The sequence below is a fragment of the Myotis brandtii genome, unplaced genomic scaffold (genome assembly GCF_000412655.1).
Source record: "Myotis brandtii unplaced genomic scaffold, ASM41265v1 scaffold99, whole genome shotgun sequence".
NCBI lineage: Eukaryota > Metazoa > Chordata > Mammalia > Chiroptera > Vespertilionidae > Myotis > Myotis brandtii.
The window spans coordinates 3783498-3805424 of NW_005372121.1; the positions used below are offsets into that span (position 1 = coordinate 3783498).

General features: G+C 40.2%; 1 protein-coding gene across 9 annotated transcripts in view; it reads right to left on the reverse strand.

Annotated features, from left to right (window-relative positions):
* Window positions 1–21927, reverse strand: part of TNIK (TRAF2 and NCK interacting kinase) — a 349621-nt gene that overhangs the window by 104313 nt on the left and 223381 nt on the right. For all 9 annotated transcript variants that reach the window (XM_005886580.2, XM_005886579.2, XM_005886584.2 and 6 more), the window contains 5 exons: window positions 20097–20207; window positions 16650–16740; window positions 14471–14601; window positions 6441–6495; window positions 4350–4428 (listed from right to left, as the gene is read on the reverse strand). In XM_005886580.2, the coding sequence (XP_005886642.1) occupies window positions 4350–4428; window positions 6441–6495; window positions 14471–14601; window positions 16650–16740; window positions 20097–20207 (467 nt within the window). The remainder of the gene's footprint in view (window positions 1–4349; window positions 4429–6440; window positions 6496–14470; window positions 14602–16649; window positions 16741–20096; window positions 20208–21927) is intronic.

Consider the following 21927-nt stretch of genomic DNA (forward strand, 5'->3'; position numbering starts at 1 on the left):
CCTTGGCAGAACCCTGGTCACCCTACTCACCCTCCCCACCCTGCTCAGAGCTGGAGGGAATCCATTTTGTGCTCTCTGTCGCCCTCTTGTGAAGCACTGTGGCCTTACAGGAGCGCATTCCAGGAGCAAGCCTTTCCCACCCAAGTTTCCCAGCAGGCCCTCCGGGGTGTGTGTGTGTGTGTGTGTGTGTGTGTGTGTGTGTGTGTGTGTGTGTTGTATTTACTTAAGGCCTTGACACCACACAGAATATAATGGTGAGCGTGTTCCTCAAGATTCAAATGTGAGAGGACCTTCGCATATGCACCACTTTAGTCCTGCCCAGGTCAAAGCAGTTTCTCACCTTTCCCCATGTTTTGAAAGTGCTGAATTATTGATATTTTTCCTCCCTAAATTTCTAAACTATGCCCAAGCTTTTAAAACATTTTATAAAAGTAAAGGTAACCTGCTATGCTTGGGGTCAACTCGGGATGAATCAGGACTGGACTATAAATCATGATAACAGGATGGACACTCTTTGTACCCTGTCGGTCCTCCAGCCCATACCTGCTTCCTCCACACTGGAAATCCTGTGTTTGGATGTGCTTGAGTCATATTTGTCTCATGAGCACACTACTTGCTCTGACATGTTTGATAAACAAATGATGCACAGATGGTTATTGGACAAGACCTGCCCTAGGGCTACCTTCAAATCTGTGTTCGTGAGGGACAGAGAGGGGGGCTTGGAGAGTAGATATTGTTTTATTATGTTGTCTTTCTCAGGCCCATCAGGTAAATCTGTGGAGGCACAAATGTGATTATCACCTAAGGAGAGACCTTGAAAAAAAAACACCCCATAATGAATTAATGGACTCTCCTAAGGAACCAACCGAAGAGAATGAGGTTAACCTGCATAAAGAAATAAACAAACTCCACACGGTGCTTCTCTAGGTAGAAAATCAATATTAGGAAGATGAAAACAAAACAGACAGAAAGCTATTAAATATTCACAAAGAATGCAAATGGCAGTTCTCTTTTTCCTGCTTTCAACTAGAAGGAAGTGCTCATTTCTCACAAAGTGATCAGCTATTAATTAGAGGATGATAAATACAAGAAATCACACCCAATTTAAAAATGAGATCCAGACTTAATAGACTGTCCATGCCATTCCCCAGTACTGACACCTCAAAAAACTCAGAGAAATCTCCAGGATGAGAATGTGTTGAAGATGTTTAATGGAACCAGCCTAGTTCAGGGTCATTTCTCCAGACTCTCTCCCAGTGGGAAAGGACCTCAAGAGATATTCAAGAGAACAACTTTGGGTCCAAAGGGTGGGCCAAGATGCAGAACCACAAAGCTGGCAATGTGTCCCGCATCTTCTTCAAATGTACTGTGTTTGAAGAGAAAATAATGCTTACTTACAAGTCTTCAAAGAAAGCTTCATCGTCTCTTATTTAAGTTAGTGTGACCAAAGAATCAATATACTTAATTACACATTTAATTAAAACTAAAAACACCACCTATGTTGAACACTACCTGGCTATTTGCTGAGCGGTTTTAAGGGTTTAAAGTACACTTATATAATTTTATTGTTAGAATCTCTGCTGCCAGTAATTTAGTTCTGTCTTTTTTTAATGCCTAAGATTAGTAATACTAATTTCCCAAGGGTTGGCATGGAGAGATAAATGTTAATGATTGGTGCTTATAGTCTGAGACACTAGTTCTTATAATAGCAGTGTTACTGAACACTTCATCCTACCAGGTTTTTCCTGTTTATATATTAAATTGTGTTAAAGGAATTAAAAATGCCCGAAAGATTATTACATTAATCATTACAACCAGCCAGGCTAAAAGTTTTTGGTAATCATAGGACTGACTCCCTACATGCAATTTGACCTTCAAAATTTGCATTTCCCAGAACTATCCTTTTTTTTCTCCATCACTTCCTATGTGACTTTGGGAAAATTATACAACGTCTCTGTGCCTCAGTTTCCCTGGCTGCAAATAGGGAGATTAAGTACTTATCTCAAAAGACTCTTGTGATAACTAAATGAGTTAATTCATACAAAATACTTACAATAGTGCCTATCACATGTAAGTGCATGTATCAACATACATAAATGCCGTAGATATGTTTGCTAATATTTCTGAAATATGGTGTGCAGCTGCTCAAAGAAAACCCACTTGTCGGCTGTGGGAAGCTGGAAACGGCTGTCCAGTGGCAGGGCAGGGAGAGAAGAAGGAACAGGGTGAGTGGAACCCACTGTATACAGCAGGCTGGGTGTGAAGGACAAGCAGAAATCTGGCAGAAGGCTCCGTAGTGCCACTGCCGCTTCCAGGGGACAGAACTGAGTTGCCTCCTCCCCCGGGGGGTCTGTTCCAGGGAGAAAGGAGGAAGCAGGGCCTGAGCACAGGGGGATCACATGCTGTGCCGGTGCCCAATGGAAGGCTGTTGCTGGGGAGAGAATGGTCTCACATCACAGTGACCCTCGGAGAGAGAAGCAGGAGGGGAGGTTGCTCTGCCTCCTCGTTACCAATAGCAACTCTCCCTCTCTCTTCCTGCAGCCTTGGCAACTCCAGGGCTGCCGGCCCTTCTGGCAGTCTCCTTCCCTTCCTTGGTGCAGTGTGCCTGTCTCTGCTCCGCCCGGGGGGCTGTGCCATTCCTGGGTGACTGATATTGATCAAGACTGTTCTCTGAATAGTGGAGGGTGGAACTGTGGGTGGGTGAGGAACAGGAGGGGCTCCAGGCAAGGGCCTGATCATGAAGTGGCATGAGAGGGGGCAGAGGGTCTGTCCCTTATGCTCTAACTGCCCAGAAAAGGACAGGTGCTCATAGGTGGTCCAGGAATTGACCCCTGTACAAGGGGAATCAGGAATACACCACCAGGGAGGATACCACAGCCACAGGGGTAAAGGAGGGAGTGATGCATTTTTTTACAGACTGATAAAGCACAAAGACCCTCACATAAGCACATGTCAGAAGTCCAACCACCCTGTGAAACTCTGTTTCCCAAACTTCACTACTAATAATTTGCACCATTATAACCCCGTACTAAAATCCACTTAGTATTTTACTTTAAGTCACTTTTTTATGTGAATAAGTTTATTAAATGGCAAGGTTATATCACTACCCCAAATAAGAAGCTGGTATCACCTGTCATAAGAGAAAGCAATAGAAAAACCCCAAATTATAAATGTTCATGTACAGACCTATGAAATCATCTCACATACCACCAGGTGTGTGTATGCACTTAGAGAATTATTGTCTTAAATGTAGAAGAAAAGTCAGCCAATCTAATGGGCTGACTCTCTGAACTATCACCCACTCTGAGCTGTGCTGCCAGAAGAGATATTACTTGGGTTTGACTACCCATTTTACAAATATTTTTTTAATTTTAATTTTTAAATATATTTTTTTATTGATTTCAGAGAGGAAGAGAGAGGGAGACAGAAACATCAATGATGAGAGAGAATCATTGATGGGCTGCCTCCTGCATGCCCCACACTGGGAATCAAACCCACAACCTGGATATGTGCCCTGACCTGGAATCGAACTGTGACCTCCAGGTTCATAGGTCGATGCTCAACTGCTGAGCCACGCTGGCTGGGCTTGACTACCCATTTTAGCTAAGAGCTCTCTACCTTAAAGGTGTGGGGATAAAGACCTGCTATGCAAATCAATAGTATCCCCTTTCCCACAAGGATGCATTCTGAGACCACCAGCAGATGCCTGAAACTACGGTTAGTACAGAACATTATATATACTATGTTACTATGTTCTTACTTACACGTACATACATACATACCTATGATAAAGTTTAACTTATAAATTAGGTACAGTAAGAGATCAACAACAATAACTAAAAATGAAATAGAACAATTATAATAATAACTGCAATGAAAGATATGTGACTGCGTGTCTCTCTCTTTTTAAATATTTTATTGTAATGCAGTCACTTTTCTTCTTGTGATGACGTGAGATGACGCGATGCCTACGTGATGAGATGAAGTGGGGTGAAAGACGAGGCATTGTGTTGCAGCGTTAGACTATGGAGGATCACCTGCTCTGGGTGATCATGGATCATGGAGTCATGATGATGTCCATGGTTGGGGAAATAAAATACTTTTGGACAGCATTTGACTGCGGGTAACTGAAATCTCAGAAAGTAAATCCATGGGTAAGGGGGAGAGGGGAGCTACTACTCAATATGTATTTTAAGAGGAATGATCCATATGTAAATTCACTCACCAAGTCTTAGTGTGTATAGTCTAATCCTGTCAGCAGGACATAAGTATTGGAGTTAATCCCCCCAAAAAATTATCACAGAAAAGCCCTGCCCTTGGATCTGTAAAACACTGAAGACCAAACTCACCACTTCTTAGATTTCAGCCGCGGTGCAGGGTTCCGGGGGATGAGGAAGAGGGCTCGCATCGGGTGCATGTCGCAGAGAGCTGCAAGAGACCAAACAAGGGCCAGCTCCAGTCAGGAGGCCAAACGCACGCCAAGCTCATCCTGGCTGTGCAGCCAATGCCGCCACATGGCTCCCGAGGGCACGCATGACCAGTGAGCAGAGGCAAGAGATCACAAAGCCTCCATCTGGTGAGCACTTAGAGCTGATGGCTAACTACAAGCCTCATAAAACACAACACATTTCAGCTAGAGAGTAACATGTCTACTTTGACTTTATATTTAAGAAAACGAAGTTAAAGGGTCCACAACCTTCGCTTTATTATAAATAACCATCCAAGATTCAAAGTAAACAACATCAAGGTAACAACATCAAGGGAAATGAAGTTATTTAATGAGTAAAACCTGAAGTGTCAAAACAAAGGATTTTTTATAATCCATGGTCTTTTTCTTACACACTGAAGGCTCACCCAAATACAATGTTATCTACATAGATTTTTGGAGTATAAAACACTAGACCCGACACCTTTCCCTCTGTATTTCCAAATATCCTAAATGGCTTTTCAGGGTTTATGATGGTTTTTTGATCCATTTCATTTCCTGGCCCCAGGAAGCCCACAGGATTAAGGCAAATAAAGTCTGGCAGGAAAATTATAAAAATATCTCAACTTGTAAACATGACATTATTGTTTATAGCGAAAGCACTCAAACGTTCTTATTTTAAGTACAATATTTCACTAGTTTACTTTTCAAACATCTGGGAGTATCTTTTCCTTTGTGCCTAGAAGAAGAATATATTCTCCCCCAAAGCTAAAGAATTCTGTGGGTTGAAGCTTATTTTTAGCCCTTTCAACTACTTATCAAGAGTGACAATATGGTTTTGAGACTGTAATATATTATTTTTATGATTCATAAATGCCTTTTAGCATTGTGGATGAGGGGAAGTTGTCCACAAAGGCTCCAAATCAATCAAGCTACAGATAAATTCTATCAACTCTAGGGTGATGACTTGAAGGTACAAAGAACCACATGCGCATAACAACCTGTCATGCAACTAGGGGCCTCTGAGAAGCAGCCACCAAGGTGTTATGAAATGTGAGAGGGGGCAATTTCTGCCTCAGAGGAAACAGGGAGGGAGCTGGGGAAGGCTGAGGGAGTCATCAGATTGCTGTGCACATCTGATTGGCTGAAGGTGAGAGGGAGAAAAGTAGGCAGAAGTGTGCTACAGTCTAAGGAAACTAAGGAACAAAACTGAGGAGTGAAAATTACCTACAAAGGAATGCTGTGTCTTCCTGAAAAGGGTCTGCCTTAGATCCCCGCCATGCTCGTCCCTGATGGGGAGTGGCCCTTGGGAGGCACAGCCTCAGTGCATGGCAGCAGCGAGGCCCTTGGTCAGTTGTGGCCCCTGCGTGGGAATCTGTGAGGCATTGCTCATGGCCTGGCAGAGGCTCTCTGCAGTGCATGTTCCAGATCTCAAGGAATATTCCAGATCCTGGCCACTCTGCCTGAAATAAGTAGGGAAAGCTAAAAATCTAAACATCAGTATTTTAATAGGAGTGAAAGCAGTCAGAAACGCATGCACTGGAAATCAGTGTTGACGTTTGTGAGAGTTTACAGGCTTTGTGGGTTGGCCCCTAAACATCAGTATTTTAATAGGAGTGAAAGCAGTCGGGTATCAGTGTTTGTGGAACGCATGCACTGGAAATCAGTGTTGACGTTTGTGAGAGTTTACAGGCTTTGTGGGTTGGTCCCAGTTTTGTGGTAAGTGGAGAATAGTTCAAGAATCAACTACACACTGAATCTGTAAAACAAGTAAGTTTCCCCAAAGTTTGCCTCCCCTTTCTTTTTTCCTTTTCCCTCATAAATTCAAGATCCTCACACCACTCGGAAATGAATGGATTTATGGTTGATTTAAGATGACTGCTTTCTAAATACGCAGCGAGAATCCATGCTGGGCTCGGTGTAGCAGAAGTAAAGCTACCTTGGCTCCTGGCACAGAAGCTTCAGTACCTGCAGAGCGGACAGCAACCGATTTCACCCAGAGGAAGATACTTACGGGGAGCACCTTCTGCCATTTCGATAGCGGTGATTCCCAAGGACCACAAGTCACTCTGGAAGAGAAGGAAGCACAGATACAAGCATGAATGCAGTTGCCAAAGGAGAACTTGGTTACACCTGGTAATTGCTTCAGAACTGCCCATGGGGAAACCACTCAGTCATCTCTTTACAAACCTATTACAGCTGCGAAGCTTCAAAGTAGTCAGAGCCTCATTCAACTTTCATTGACAATGCCTTTCACGGCTTTAAAAATTAATTTGCCATTACTCGGGTGGTGGACCCACACTACAATATACAGATGATGTATGAGAGAACTGTACACCTGAAACCTATGTAATTTTATTAACCAATGTCACCCCAATAAATTCAATAAAAATGAATTTACCACTCAAATGTCTCTCTGGCTTAAACCATATGAAATCGCTGCTATTTGACTGTTTTCCACACTGTCCTATAATTAACTGCACATGTTTGAAGTGTATCATCTGCAAGGTTTGACACATGTATACTCCTGTGAAACCATCACTATAATCAAGAGGAGCAAGAATCAAGTGGTTTTGTACTGTGAAATGAGGTGCAAATATGAAGGTGGATATTCGGAGGGTTTCCATTCTAAGCTATTACAAATAAAGCTGCTACATTCATCACAAGTCTTTGTATGGACATATATTTTTATTATGTTTTTTAAGAAAACACCCACATGTGGAATGATATACATCCATACTGCTTAGCCCCAAATCTGGCACACAGTGGCCTCCAGAATATTAATTTCCTCCTCCTCTACTATTAGGTGAGACTGCCTTTGCCTGTTCAATTTAACCTTCTCTAATTTCCCTCTATTTGGTTGTAGCAGACACTGTTTGTTGGCTAACCCAACAGACATTTTCAACCCCCATTTCCTTTGCGGCCTTCATTTATGAGGGTAGGAAAGCTAAGTGTGTTTGTCCAGACTTCCCTACTGCTAAGGATGACAATTAAGAATGTGGCACCAACTGGTTTGGCTCAGTGGATAGAGTGTCGGCCTGGGGACTGAAGGGTTCCCGGTTCGATTCCAGTCAAGGGCACATGCCTGGGTCATGGGCTCAATCCCCAGTGGATATGCAAGAGGCAGCCAATCAATGATTCTCTCTCATCATTGATGTTTCTATCTTTCTCTCCCTTCCTCTCTGATATCAATAAAAATATATTTAAAAAAAAGAATGTGACATAGTTGTGGCCAAAGAGACACAGGCAAACATCTTCTGGGAGTTTCTGAGAAAGCTTTTGCTTTTCCTGAAATAAGTGACAAATACAGCCGATGTCTTGACAATTCTTCCCCATGTCTTCGTGCCTTGAAGAAAAGCATGCTCTTCGAGCTACAGCATCCGTCGTACAAACATGTGGCAATAAGTCAACAAACTAATGATGACAGGACAGAAAGGTAGCAGCCTGGGTTTTAAAGACAGCAAGGAGGCCCCACACCAACTCTGAACTGCCTGCCTTTAAACTTCTGAACTGTAAGTAAGTATAGCCCAAAGCATTCCTTACTGATAGCATGCACACAGCAATGATTTGAAGAAGCACATTTTGACAGTAGGGAAATGGAGAGAGGGCCCAGTTGTTAGGTGAGCCTGGATTTATCCCGCAGGAAGCAGGAAGGGTCTGTGAAAAGAGATGCTGCCTTTATTCAGTTCACAACATCTCAGATCCCCTCTAAGGTGGCTTTGCCCAAGCTCCCAAACAACTCCTTCAAACCAAAGGTCACACCATCCCGACTCCTGAGCATCCTGTCACGTGACCAGGCCAGAAACGGCTTCTTCTTTAAGCCCTTATTTGACGGCATCATTAGGATCATTTTTTTTTTTTTTTTTGCTGGGATTCTTTTTGTTTTACAAAAAGAACATTTATATTCCTGGCCATATATATACCCAGAGCTGCTTGTAAGCTATGCTTAACTGCCCACGCTAGAGAGCAATAAGCGTCCTTCACAGGGCTTGTTCAAGCCTTTGGGTGCATTAGCAAGTCCCCGAGACACTTCAGAACTTAAATACGGGAGAAAATGTTCCAATTACAACTGGCAAGACAGATCACAGGAGAGGAGAAAGGGAAGAGGGAGGAACAAGATGAGGAGAGTCCGGGAGAGATAAGTTTCCTTCATGGCCATGGTGTGACTCATTTTGGCAGGAGCTCGGTAATTCATTATTTCAGAGGTGCGGTGCCACCTGCCCTGTGGCATGATTAATAGCCCAGTCTTGTGCGCATTACAAACAGAACAGAGACAAATTCTAGTGCCTCTGAGGAGGCGGAGGCAAGCACACCACTTCCGGTGGGTGGGGGGGCCATCTGGCATGCAGGCAACTGGAGCACAAGATAGCAGGCCTTGGGGGTGGGGCTGCCCAACATGTGAAGAAAAGAATACGTTCAGATGGCCGAACCAGGAGCACAAAAACGAGGCAGTGTGGCACAGGGAAAGAGCCCAGCGTGCCCTGAGAGGCAGAGAGAGCCCGTGCTAGACAGCCAGGCTTGGTGACTTGGGCAAGCCACTTAATTCCTCTGTGCCCATTTCCATACCAGTAATGTGAAAAGAACACCTACCACAATGCTGTGCACATAGTGAGTATTTAAAAAATACTGGTGCAGACAGACCCTGAGGACCAGTTACCATTGACTGGCAAATCAACCAGCACATCCGAGTCAGGTAAAGTGGCAACGATGCTGGCTGGGCACACTATACATCTCTTACTTTACTGACTTAAAGGAAAAGCAAGGCCAACCCGCCCAGTGTGGCTCAGTGGTTGAACATTGATCTATGAACCAGGAGGTCACGGTCCAATTCCCTGTCAGAACACATGCCCGGGTTGCGGACTTGATCCCCAGTGTGGGACATTTAAGAGGCAGCCAATCAATGATTCCCTCTCATCATTGATGTTTCTATCTCTCTTTCCCTCTCCCTTCCTCTCTCTGAAATCAATAAAAATATATTTTAAAAATAAACAAATAAAAGCAAGGCTAGTTTGTGGGGGGGTGGGTGGGTACAGGACAGAAAGATATAAAATAAACATTTTACGTTCTCCACCCACACGTCATAGAGCAATGGACTGAGGAAGAATAAGACTCCATTATGTGTACTATACTCTGAGTTGTTCTTTGCACTGAACACGCTATCTTGAGATCTGCCCAACTTCAATATGAACACTGCCTTGTTGCCTAAATGGTTCCATCGTATTCCGCTGGACAGATGCGCTAGTCTATTCAACCAGCTCCCTACTAATGGGCTTTTGGCTGCCAAGGAGTTTCTTTAGTGAGTGGTTGCGTTAAAGCAGTAAGTATAGGGCTATAAATTACTTGACAAATCCCATCCAACCAAATGAAATTCAAATTGAAAAAGTAACAATTTAAACAGCCGAGGAATTTTGCAGTTTTATTAATTTCAAATCTCTTGAATGCTTATTATGAAATGAGAAAGCTTTCATTATTGCCCCACACACTTATCAGGGAAATGAAACCTTTCCTTTTGCTTGAAGTGTTTTGACAGAATTTCTGAAAACAAGAAAGGAGGGCCTCTGGGGGAAAGCGAGCACACCAGGCAAGGAGATTCTGGCGCTCCTCCTCGAAGAGGGGCTATTTTCAGGCAGCACTTACTGTGCCCGGGAGAGATCAGACAAAACCAGGCTGCGATAAAAAGCATGAGCTCTTCAGACTACTTTTCTACTCAGGCCCGTATTTTAATGAATTATTGTAGTTTTCAGAAAAAATTAAAGCAGCCTTTAAAGATATCTTAGACAACTCAAGGAATCCTACATAATAAAAGCCTAATATGCAAATAGACCGAATGGCGGAACGACCTGTGGAACAACCGGTCGCTATGATGTGCACTGACCACCAGGGGGCAGACGCTGCCCCCAGCCTGCAGGCCCCAGGCCAGCAGCCAAGGCTGCCAGCGGGGGGCCTCCTTGATTGCCCTGCGGGTCGCCCCACAGATCGGCCCTGATCGTTGGCCAGGCCTAGGGACCCTAGTACATAATTTCATGCACCGGGCCTCTAGTACATAATAATAAACCGTAAAACAAGTCAAATAATAAAACCAAACTACGCTCTTCTCTTTTGCATTCTACCTTTATTTTTGTAAATTTGTCTTTATTGTTGAAAGTAGTACAGATTTCTCACTTTTTCCCTCCATTGATGCCCTCCACCTGGCACCCACCCCTCCTAGGCCTTCATCACCCCATTGTCTGTGTCCATGAGTTATGTAAGTTCTTTAGTTACCTCTTTCCCACCCACCCATCCACCCCCACCTTCCCTCTGAGGTTTGACAGTCTGTTCTATGCTTCTGTGTCTCTGGATCTATTTTGTTTTGTTCTTTAGATTCCACATATGAATGAGATCATGTGATACTTGTCTTTCTCTGACTGGCTTATTTTACTGAGCATAATACTCTCCAGGTCCCTCCACGATGTCTCAAAAGGTAAGAAATACTTTTTTTTACTGCTGCATAGTATTCCATGGTGTAAATGTACCACAGCTTTTTAATCCACTCACCTACTGATGTTCTGCCTGTATTTTAAAGGAAGGGTTTTGTGGTAGGGAATCTAACAAAGCCCAGTGGCCTTCAAGTCCTCTTTTATTCTAAACATGTCTTCTAGGCTGAAAGTATCTGTAGTACATGAGTACCCAATAACATCGATTTCAGAGTCTGGGATACATAGCTTGATTAAATGGGCTACCAAGCACACAGTACCAAACCCTTGAACTTTGATGAGCTTACAAGTGAACTTTCTAGTCAAAAACTCCACATACCAATACAAGTTGACTAATTCCTTACACATAGTGGATATTCATTGGATGAATGAATAAATGGTTTTAAAGGTCAAAGTATTGTGCAGTTGTCTCCTGGTGATAAACCATATTCCTAAGAATAGTGAACAGAAGAAAGGATAAGACCTGGTGCCAAAAAAGAAGTAGAAAAATTATTTAAAGAAAGCTTTCTTCTCTGGTCCATGATAAAACTGTGAAGTAGTTGAAATGAATCTTCCAAGAGCCCCCAAACCTTCCTTTCTGCCCCTTCTTCCTTATTGTCACCCTTTTGTCAAGTCCCTTCTTTTACCCGTGACAAGTGACCATTGACGCTTACAGTCTTGCCATGACTTCCTCCTCCTCTGTACAGCCTACACTCATGACACTCCTGACAAACTAACTTACACTAAGGTCTACATGACTGATATGGTTGAATCTTGTCTCATCAGGATTCTTTATTTTTTGATAAATGACACAGAAATGGCCCTGGCTGGTTTGACTCAGTGGATAGAGCATCGGCCTGCGGATTGAAGGGCCCCGTGTTTGATTCCGGTCAGGGGCATGTACCTTGGTTGTGGGCACATCCCCAGTAGGGGGTGTGCAGGAGGCAGCTGATCGATGTTTTTCTCTCATCGATGTTTCTAACTCTCTATCCCTCTCCCTTCCTCTCTGTAAAAATTAATAAAATATATTTTTTAAAAAAGACAGAGAAATGAACCTTCACTTCTTTAATGTCTCAGGATACTTGTACAGTCACATGAACCTTCCAGTTCCTCTGAAGTCACCCTGTGCAGCATGACGTGCCCTGTGGCTACTCATACACTGGGCTTTGTCTACACTGAGAGTTATTGCATGGGCTCCAAATTTTTCACTGTTCCCAAATTACATTCCTTAGCCATCATCTGAGGAAAGAGCACCAAGATACCAGTTTAATTCCAAGCGTTGGCTTGGCCGGAAGAAAGTCCTCTTCTACTTATTCTACTGAAAACAACTAAATCACAGGGATCTATTTTACATCAAGGAACAAGAGTTCACATGCACGATAGCCAGTCATAACACAGCCAGCTACACGGCTAAGCTAAGGGTAGAAGTTTGAGACACTCTAAACCTCCATGGTATATTATAAAGTAGTCTAAAATATCTGTGGCCCAAATGTAGACTAATCGGTACTTGTTTAGTATGACTAAAGTTTAAAGATTTGCTTATAGCCAATTATGATACACACATCTGGTCTGGGACATATATTTTGTAGTGGCTCCTCTCAAGGGATCTGCAATTTAATTTCTTTAAATGTGCTTATCATCAGCAGTTTAAATAAGTGACATTTATTTTGGCAGGAGATTAATTTTTATCTTGGCTGCTGCTTCCAGACAGATTATTGTCAGGTTATGACAGTGAACTAACCTTGGAAGAAAGAGGAATTTACAGGGGATTATTTTGTTTTCAGACCTTTGAGCTGCATTTCTCCAAAGAGGCCAATAATTTTGTCAATGCTCAGGGACACTGGGTCCCGAAAACACTGCCATGTTTGCATCTTTCTGACCTGCTTTCAATAATAACCCCACATATGGAGAACTAAAAATGTTCTTTAAAAAAGGAATTTTTCACATATACTCTTCACAGGCTGTTTTGTTGGTGAACTGGAGATTTATATAGGAGAACATCTTCCAGGAGCAGGGTAATACAGGGTGGGGCACAAGTAGGCTCACAGCTGTGAGTACGCAAAACACAGAGTTTATTCTAATATTATTATTTCTTAACTATTGTATTATTTTCCATATAAACAACTATAAAACTACTTTTGCCCCACCCTGGATATTGGGAAGAACTCTGAACAGAGCGTTGGGGATCTGGGTTCAAGTCCCAACTCTAAGAAGATCACTAACTGAGTGTGCACTTGCAGATGCCTCAGCCTCAGTTTCCTCATCCGGAAGATGAGGGTATTTCAAGATGATCACTACAGTCCTTTGGTAAAAAGTCCACGCGCCATGAAACCAGCCTAGGTTTTGCCCATGGTTGTCCTGGGATCTGCACCAAGATGACAGATCATATTTAGCATTTAGAGCCAAACTTTCATCTCATGAGTATCCCTTATTCCTTGTAAAACCAAAGCATACATTCTATGTATAGGGAACTCAGTTATATATATAGTGACTAGATAAGCTACTCTCAGAATATTTGTTCCCCACTAATTAAGTTATTGCTGAGAGACTATTATTCTCCAGGCCCTGCATATGGCATGTTTACAAAGATTATCTCACATAAACATCATAGTCACTCTATGTAGATATCATCACCCTCATTTTATGGATCAGGAAACAAGCTCAAAGAGCATGATCTACTAGCCTTAGGTCGCATCACTGGGAAGTGGCTGAAATGGGATGGAAACTACGCAGTCTTAGTTCATAATTACTTTCTTTGAATTCCTTAAATATTTCCCTTTATGGTGGCAACCAAGGTCTACTGTGCAGCCTAAAACCCACAGTGCCCACATCCCATCTGACCCCAATTTTAATGTCTTGACTTTCAAGCACAATTCATGACAACAATGTTACCTGACATTGCAACTATTAATGGAATAGGAACCCAAAATTATTTTTGATTACTGGCTAGCAGAATAGAAAGGAGGAGGGTTTCTTGGAGAAAGGGACAACTTTCACCTCTCTATTTAAACACTGCTTGGAATTTATTAACAAATTACCAGTTTATGATACAAAATTACAAGCCACAAATCAAATTTCTATGAAACACCACCACAGGCTACAGAAACGCCATAAAGTAGCTACCAACATCTCATTTGGTTCTCTCTCTTACTGAAAAGAAACTCTAATAATTAAACCTGAGGCAATGTGAATGAGTAAGTCTGATTATTTTTAATCAGAGAAAGATGACCCAAGACAACAAATTCATATCTTGGTTTTTTTAATATAAAACGTCATCTGTATATATATTTTGCAAAACATCTAAACTATAAACAAAACAGAAATATGTTTCCTAATTAGATATGAGAGTAAATTCATGAGGATCTAAAATGGTTTAAACATTTTTTTTAACAAATAGGCAATCAGATATAATGGGTGACTTCATTAAAAAGATTCTCACTAGAATGTCTTATTTTAAATTCAAATAATGTGTGGGTGTTTTTTTCTTCTCTCCCTTTGCATTACCTAAAGCCATGTGAGAATTCTCTAAAAGATTCAAGGGTGATATTTTGAGCATCTTTTTGAAACATAATGAAGAAGTAAGAAGTCATACCTTGAAATCATATGTGGCATCCGGGTTTTCGTCACAGGCAATAACTTCTGGTGCCATCCAGTAGGGAGTACCGATGAAAGTATTCCTCCTGCCCACTGTTCGATCCAGCTGGGCACTGACTCCAAAGTCCACTATTTAAGAGAAGGCAAAATGAATCAAATTTATGGTTTCTATATGATGCCAAAATGAATATGCATTTTTGTTAAGATATATATAACATAAAATTTATCATTTTAAAGTGTTATAGTTCTGTGACATTAAGTACATTCACATTGTTATGCAACCATCACTACCATTCAATTCCAGAGCTTTTTCCTCTTCCCCAGCTGAAACTTGGTAGCCATTAAACAATAACTAGCCCTTCTCCCCTCCTCCCAGGCCCTAGTAAACACCATTCTAATTGCTGTCTCTATGAATCTGACTACTACAGGTACCTCATGTAAGTGGAATCATATAGTTTTTGTCTTTTTGTGACTGGCTTACATCACTTGGCATAATGGTTTTCAAGATTAATCCATGTTGCAGCATGTGTCAAATTGTCCTTCCTTTTTTGTTTTCTTTTTTAGGGGGGAGGTGAAGGGAAATGGGAAGGGAAAGAGAAAGGTGTGGGGGTGCTCCGGGGAAATGTCCTTCCTTTGGAAAGCTGAATAATATTCTATTGTATGCAGGTGCCACATTTTGTTTTTCCATTCATTTGTTAATGGACACTTGGGTTGCTTCTTCCTTTTTGCTATTGTGAATGTGTATTTTTAAATTGCATGTATAAATGGATAAAGTGAACCAAGAACGAAATCACTAAGTGTTATATTTGTTTATACCAAGGCTTCATGGGGACCAAAAATAGCTGTTAAATAAAAAGCAAACTTGGTTGCCACCACAAAGGGTAATATTTAAGGGATTCCAAGAAAGTGATTATGAACTAAGTTTCTGGAGTCAGACTGCATAGTTTCCATCCCATTTCAGCCACTTCCTAGTGATGCGACCTAAGGCTAGTAGATCAACCTCTTTGAGCTTGTTTCCTGATCCATAAAATGAGGGTGATATCTACATGGAGTTGCTATGATGTTTATCTAAGATCATCTTTGTAAATGTGCCATATACAGGGCTTGGGGAATTACAGTCTCTCAGCAATAACTTTATTAGTGGTGAGCAAATATTCTGAGAATAGCTTATCTAGTCACTACATATATAACTGCATTCCCTATATAATGTATGCTTTGGTTTTACAAGGAATATTCATGAGATGAGAGTTTGGCTCTAAATGCTAAATATGAAAATTATATATTTTAACCAAAAAAGGTAAGAACAAATGTTTGGGATATAAACATGGGAGATATTTAAATCTCTGAAAATAAATAATCATGCTGACAGTGATTCTGTTCTAGGAGACAAATTGTGTATCCTATGAGATATTTGCCAATTTATGCTCTTACTCATAGACATCAAGCTGACAAATGAATGTGGGGATCCTGTTTTGCTTATCGTTTAGATTGCCATATCTGGACAATCTCGGATTTGTTACGGGAAGGGCTCTCATGGACAGCACCAGAGAAAACGATTCCCTCACGGACAACTCTGGCAGATGGAAATGGGATAATTGGTATTCATGCCAAGTAGAATACTGGGCATCCATTTTGCACAGGTAATAATGAAATCAATGTAAATTTAACTTAAAACATATGGGAATACAGCAGGAATTCATTATTCCAAATATGTCTAACTGTGGAGATTTTTAATAACAAATGGGTCACCATTGTTCTGTTATAGCAATAATGTAAACAGACAGTAAGATATAGGAAAACATTTCAAGGTCACTCACTTCTAATCTAAAGGGTCTTTGCTTAAAAAAAAATCAATTATTACATTGATTAAGCACATGGTTCTGTTTAGCACAGGCCAATTCACTCCTCAAGGTGCTGTTAGAAAATGCTTTTGAAATAAACAAAGAAACATTTTCCTCTCCATTCTTAGTACAACGACCTCCAAATCCACAGTGACAAATTTACATTTATTAAACACACACACACACACACACACACACACACACACACCACCAAAAAAGCCAATTCCTGCAATTCCTAGGCTCACTGGATTCTGTTCTCACCACCAAAAAAAGCCAGCGGTTGAAATAATCTTATCAATTCCTGCAATTCCTAGGCTCACTGGATTCTGTTCTTACCTAGTTTAACTTCTGCATTTTCAGTTAGCAAGACATTTTGCCCTTTAATATCTCGATGAATCACTTTATGCTGGTGCAGATGACTCAGCCCCTAGAGTGACAGAGAGTTGAAAAGGATTAATAGGAACATAAGCCAAGATGCAAATAAACTATTTCAGATGTTAATGATCCAAAAAAGTAGTAGATTCATCCAGAAATACTTTCATTATTATACTCATATCTTTCATGTGCTCACAGTGCTGAACTAAGCCATAGGCAATGGATCAATATAAACTGAACCATAGAGGTGTCCCTTGCTATGCATGGTGCTGTGCTAAAGGAAATGCTTTCATACCTGCTTTGATCTCAGGAACCACACAAGAATGATACGGTTCAGCATACATGAGTTCAGCTAATAGTACCGTGAAAAGTGAAGAGCGCCTGTCTTTGCTAGTTTGTAACAGGAACACCTATAAAGCCTCATACAAAAAACTAAACTGATTCAAACGAACCCTCCACTTTTGGGGGCAATATCTGAATTTAAAAGTTACTTTCTATTACACAAATTTAATTAAGCACAATAAAATATTTCTCAGAACAGCCAAGACATTTCTCATTGGCTTTAGCCAATGTGGCCCACATTCAAAAAGGAAAGCAACAATTTCTGTTTCCTTTGTCGGCATTTATCACTGTCATTTTGAGTGCTTTATGACATGTGTGACTTTGTGTTCATTATATAAAATTATTATTCAGTGACATCCAAAACTTTGGATGTGATCATATATCAGGTCTCCATGAATTACTCTGATTTTGGCTTCTTTGGGGTGTTAGTTCTAAAACGTACAGACATGCTCTAAGCCACATGTTTTTTCAGAAAAAAATATAACCTAAAAGAAACTAAAATTGGAATCTTGAAGCAAATTTTGTTATGCTAACACTTGATAATTCAAGGTGTTATATACCTAACTATTGCCATTTTATTATTTATGATTTTCTGTACTTTTATTTTTCCTCCACAACAACAAAATCATGATATGAAAGATGAGGTTGACACAAAAAGAAAAAAAAACCCCACTAAATATCTAAATTCCCTTGTTGAAAAAATTCAGCATGAGAATATGGATGACCAAAAAGGTCCATGTGTATGTTTAGGAATCAGTAAATATAAACCATGCATCAGGACAGTTGCAATGGTTTGGGTCTTTAAAAATTACCTTCCGTATGGAGTTAGTTTGGCTCAAGGTAGGTATCAAGCAGATAAAAATGTATGGTTTTAATAGCATATTAACACCCCCATGAATCCTTAAAATTCCATTCCCTGCTTCATCACCAAAGTGGTTGGAAGCAGGTACCAGAGCACATAAGTGAGCCAAAGGTTGTATTTAATGAGATCATACGATGCATGGAGGGTCATCTCTGAAACTCCTTATGATCAAATGTCCCTTCCAATGAGTCACCTTATCTCAAATGCCAGTATCATTTGGGAGAATGATTGCATTGGAAGAAGGAAGAAAACAGTGGTTTTCAAGCATTTTTAACTAGGTATTGAGAGATACTCATGGATGAAACCTCCCTTGTGCTTTTAGAACCCTGAAGATCACAGGACTGATCCCCTACAGGGTTACCCAGCCTAGCAAAAAGGCGTGTTATGCAGAACCCGCCCTGAAGACCCAATAGATGCTTGGTACCCACTGGGTGGTCTGGATGACTAAAAACATTCATCGTGCTTTCTCTGAATGAGTAAAATGTTAAGTCAGAAATTCAAATTAAATTTACAAGGTGGCACATCAATACTTGGAGATAAATGTCAGATTTGAAGATCAGCAGCTGTACCTCCTTGTTTCTCCTCAAATTTTGTTTTGCGTTCTGTTTGAGAAATATTTTTTTGTCTACTGCAAAGCCATGGTGGTATTATCCTATATTTTCTCTTAGGAGCTTTATTTTTTTAATATCATTCACATGTATGTTTACAATACAGCTGGAATTAATTTTTTAATATAGAGTAAGCAGGTGTCAAGCTTCATGTTCTCACATGGATATTCAATTGACCTTACTGACTGATAAGGGCACCCTTCCCCCAGCCACTGAAGCAGTTCCTTGGTCATAACTCAGGTGAGCTGTGAAGCAGGTCTGTTCCTGGGCTCTTGTTTCTGTTTCCTTGGCCATTTGTCTATTCTTGTGACAATACTACTCTGTTCTAATTACTTAGTAGCTTTATAAATCCCAATAACTAGCAGCATACTAGTACATCCTCCAGCTTTGTTCTTCTCAAGACTGCCTTGAGTATTCTCAGCCCTTTGCATTTCCATATAACATTTTAAAAATCAGTTTGTCAACACCCACAGATATACCTAGAATGATTTTGGTAGGGAGTTCCGTGAAGTCATGGATCAAATTGGGGAGAAATAACATTTTTAGAATACTGAGCATCCTAATCTTTGAAATAGAATATACCTCTACTTATTAAGGTCTTCTTTAATTTCTCTCAATAATATTTTGTAGTTTACGATGCAGAAGTTGTTCACATCTTTCTGTAAATTTATTTCTAAGTATTTGATTTTTATGCCATTATAAATGTAATCATTTAAAATATTTTATATTTTCTTTTGCCTAATGTGGTTTTAATTTAATCAATAAACATCATTTTAATGCCCTTCATCCTTCTTAACTTCCATCCATCTATCTATCTATCCATCTGTGCATCCATTCTCAACACAATCTATCTTTCAAAAGTGTATTTTGGACACATTGTAAAAACAGTTTTAACTTTTGTTTCCTTAAATTAAGAAGGCAGAGTTTACAAATAGATAATGATTGCCAAGCAGATCTAGTAAGAATACTCTCATTGGACATGTAATAGCCTCCATATTAGTAGCAAAAGATAATTAAACTAATCTGAAAGACCAACTACCTTCTTCTTGAATTGAGCTCGGCAAATATGACAATATTGCCCAGACTGCCTGATGTGGGCAAACAGGCACAGTCTTGTCCAGCTATTTTCATTAATTTAAGTAATTAATGCTAAAAGAGTTGTATTTAAAAGGGTAAAATCTGGTAAACTAGGTTCTATGTATGTACTTAAATGGTTAAAGTCACACAATCCTTAAATTAGTTATAAACTTCCACAAATGGAAAACTCCAATGAGTGATCAAAATATCTCTAAAACAATCCATTTCCTAAGTGGGACACCATCTACTAGTATATGACCTAAAATCAGATTTCCAATTGGAAACATCACTGGAAATGAATTCCTTGTTAAAAGAACTCACCCAATGCTAACTCAAATGAGAGTGCACGTGGCCCATTCAGAATGGCACTCACTTCCACTAGAGCAGACCACAATGAACTACCATTGCCATTATCACTGTTAGAATAAAGCTTTAGAGCTTTCCAATATGCTTATAAATTTTAGTGGAAGATTAGTACAAAGTTCAACACCTCCCATGATATCCTGTATTGTTACTCACTCGTAAGATCTCCCTGCAGATGTATGCAATCCACTCCTCCTTCAACGTGTTACCTTTCGTGTTCTTGATCAGGTCAGTGACAGAGCCAGCTCCACAAAACTCCATCACCAACTGGGAAAGGAAGCACACATGCCATTATTATAATTACACTTCTCAGCTTCCACTGGGTTGAGTTAGGAAAGCATACAATACTCCAGTTGAATGCTTTGGAATGTCATTCCTGCAAAGAAAAGGTGATCATAAAACAATATGTGAAACATAAACATGTATCTTCATTTATTCCCAAAATGATAGGAAGGAAAGAGTATTTTTAGTTTTGTAACCTGAAAATTACAGTTTCAAATTGAGAAAAATCTCCATATTCTATGTATTTATAAAATGAGGGCAAGTAGGCGGTTCAGATGTTGTTGAGTACATCTGTGTTTATTTAGCAGCTGAATTCATCCTTCCTACAAAAGTAGGGTCATTCCCCTGTCCAAACGAGCTATGGTAATCTAGGCCATCCCAAGTTAGGACCATACAAGTGCATGCTGTTTATTTTATTGGTTTGTAAATGGCATTGTAAGCTGTCAGAGTGAGGACTATCTGTTTTTAATTAAATTCAGCAAATGTTCCCAGCGGGCTGGACACATCAAATAAATTCAATAAACAATAAGCTCTAATTTAGCACCTTTCATCCAAAAAGCTCCAACTTCCCAATAAATATGAATTCATTACAGCACTCAGCAGCTTTGTAAAATAGGCAAAAAATAAACACCTCTCTTACTTAACAGATAAGTGGAGACTGGAAGAGAAAAACTATCTGCTTTAAATCCATTTTCTTGGATTAGAGAAACATATCCATTTCCATACTTTCTCTCTCTTTTTCAAAAAGTCTTCAATAAAGGTCTCCTTATAGGCACTTATATCATTTTGTAATTACATAGTAACAATTCAGAAAAACTACCAATCAATCAATCTTTGACCTGACTCTAGTAACAGAACTGATATGGGGTCACAATGAAGTCACATTGATGATTTTAGCTTTACCCAAATGTACATTCCTAACATGAGCACCATGTCACCAGATCCTAAAAGATACCCCACTAGGCTGCAAAATCTTCAGGTAGAAATTATTTTTCCTTTTTTTCTGTATGCCTAGTTGAAACTCACTAAAAACTCATGAAACAATGCCTGTTCTAACTTGTCATCTTATGATTCCACATAGGGTAGAAATTTCCCATGTTCTTCAGAGCTTTTGTAAGGAAATTTGAGAAGTGCCACCATAGACCACATTCCAACCCAATAAGAGTTGTAAAGTTATCATATATGCTAGCCAGGAAGCTATCAAAGGCCAGAAAATCACATTAGAAAGAACTCAGAAGTCAATGTGAAGAAGTTCTCACTGGCCAAACATGGGATAATTTGAGTATCAATAAGAATAACTTCAATATTTTGAAACACATTAAATATGCTTAACAAAAAGCATTAATCAAGACACCCCTCAAAAAGAATACAACTGGCACTGTTTCAAGAAAATGAAGAAGCAACTTCTAATTTTGAGAACTGGTAAATAAAGAGGTAAAAATTAAGAATTCTACACTTTCTAGTACAAGTTTTACCACTGAGTAATCCACTACACTAATAAAAGAGAAACATGCAAATTGGTGTCACTCCACTACCCTTCCCATTGGCTAATCAGGGTGATATGCAAATTAACTGCCAGCCAAGATGGTGGCCGGCAGCCAGGCAGCTTGAAGCTAACAGGAGGCTTGCTTGCTTCAGTGACGGAGGACTCCAACGTTCCCCGCCTGCCACTGCTGGCCTCTGAGCTTGCAGTTTGAAACATTGT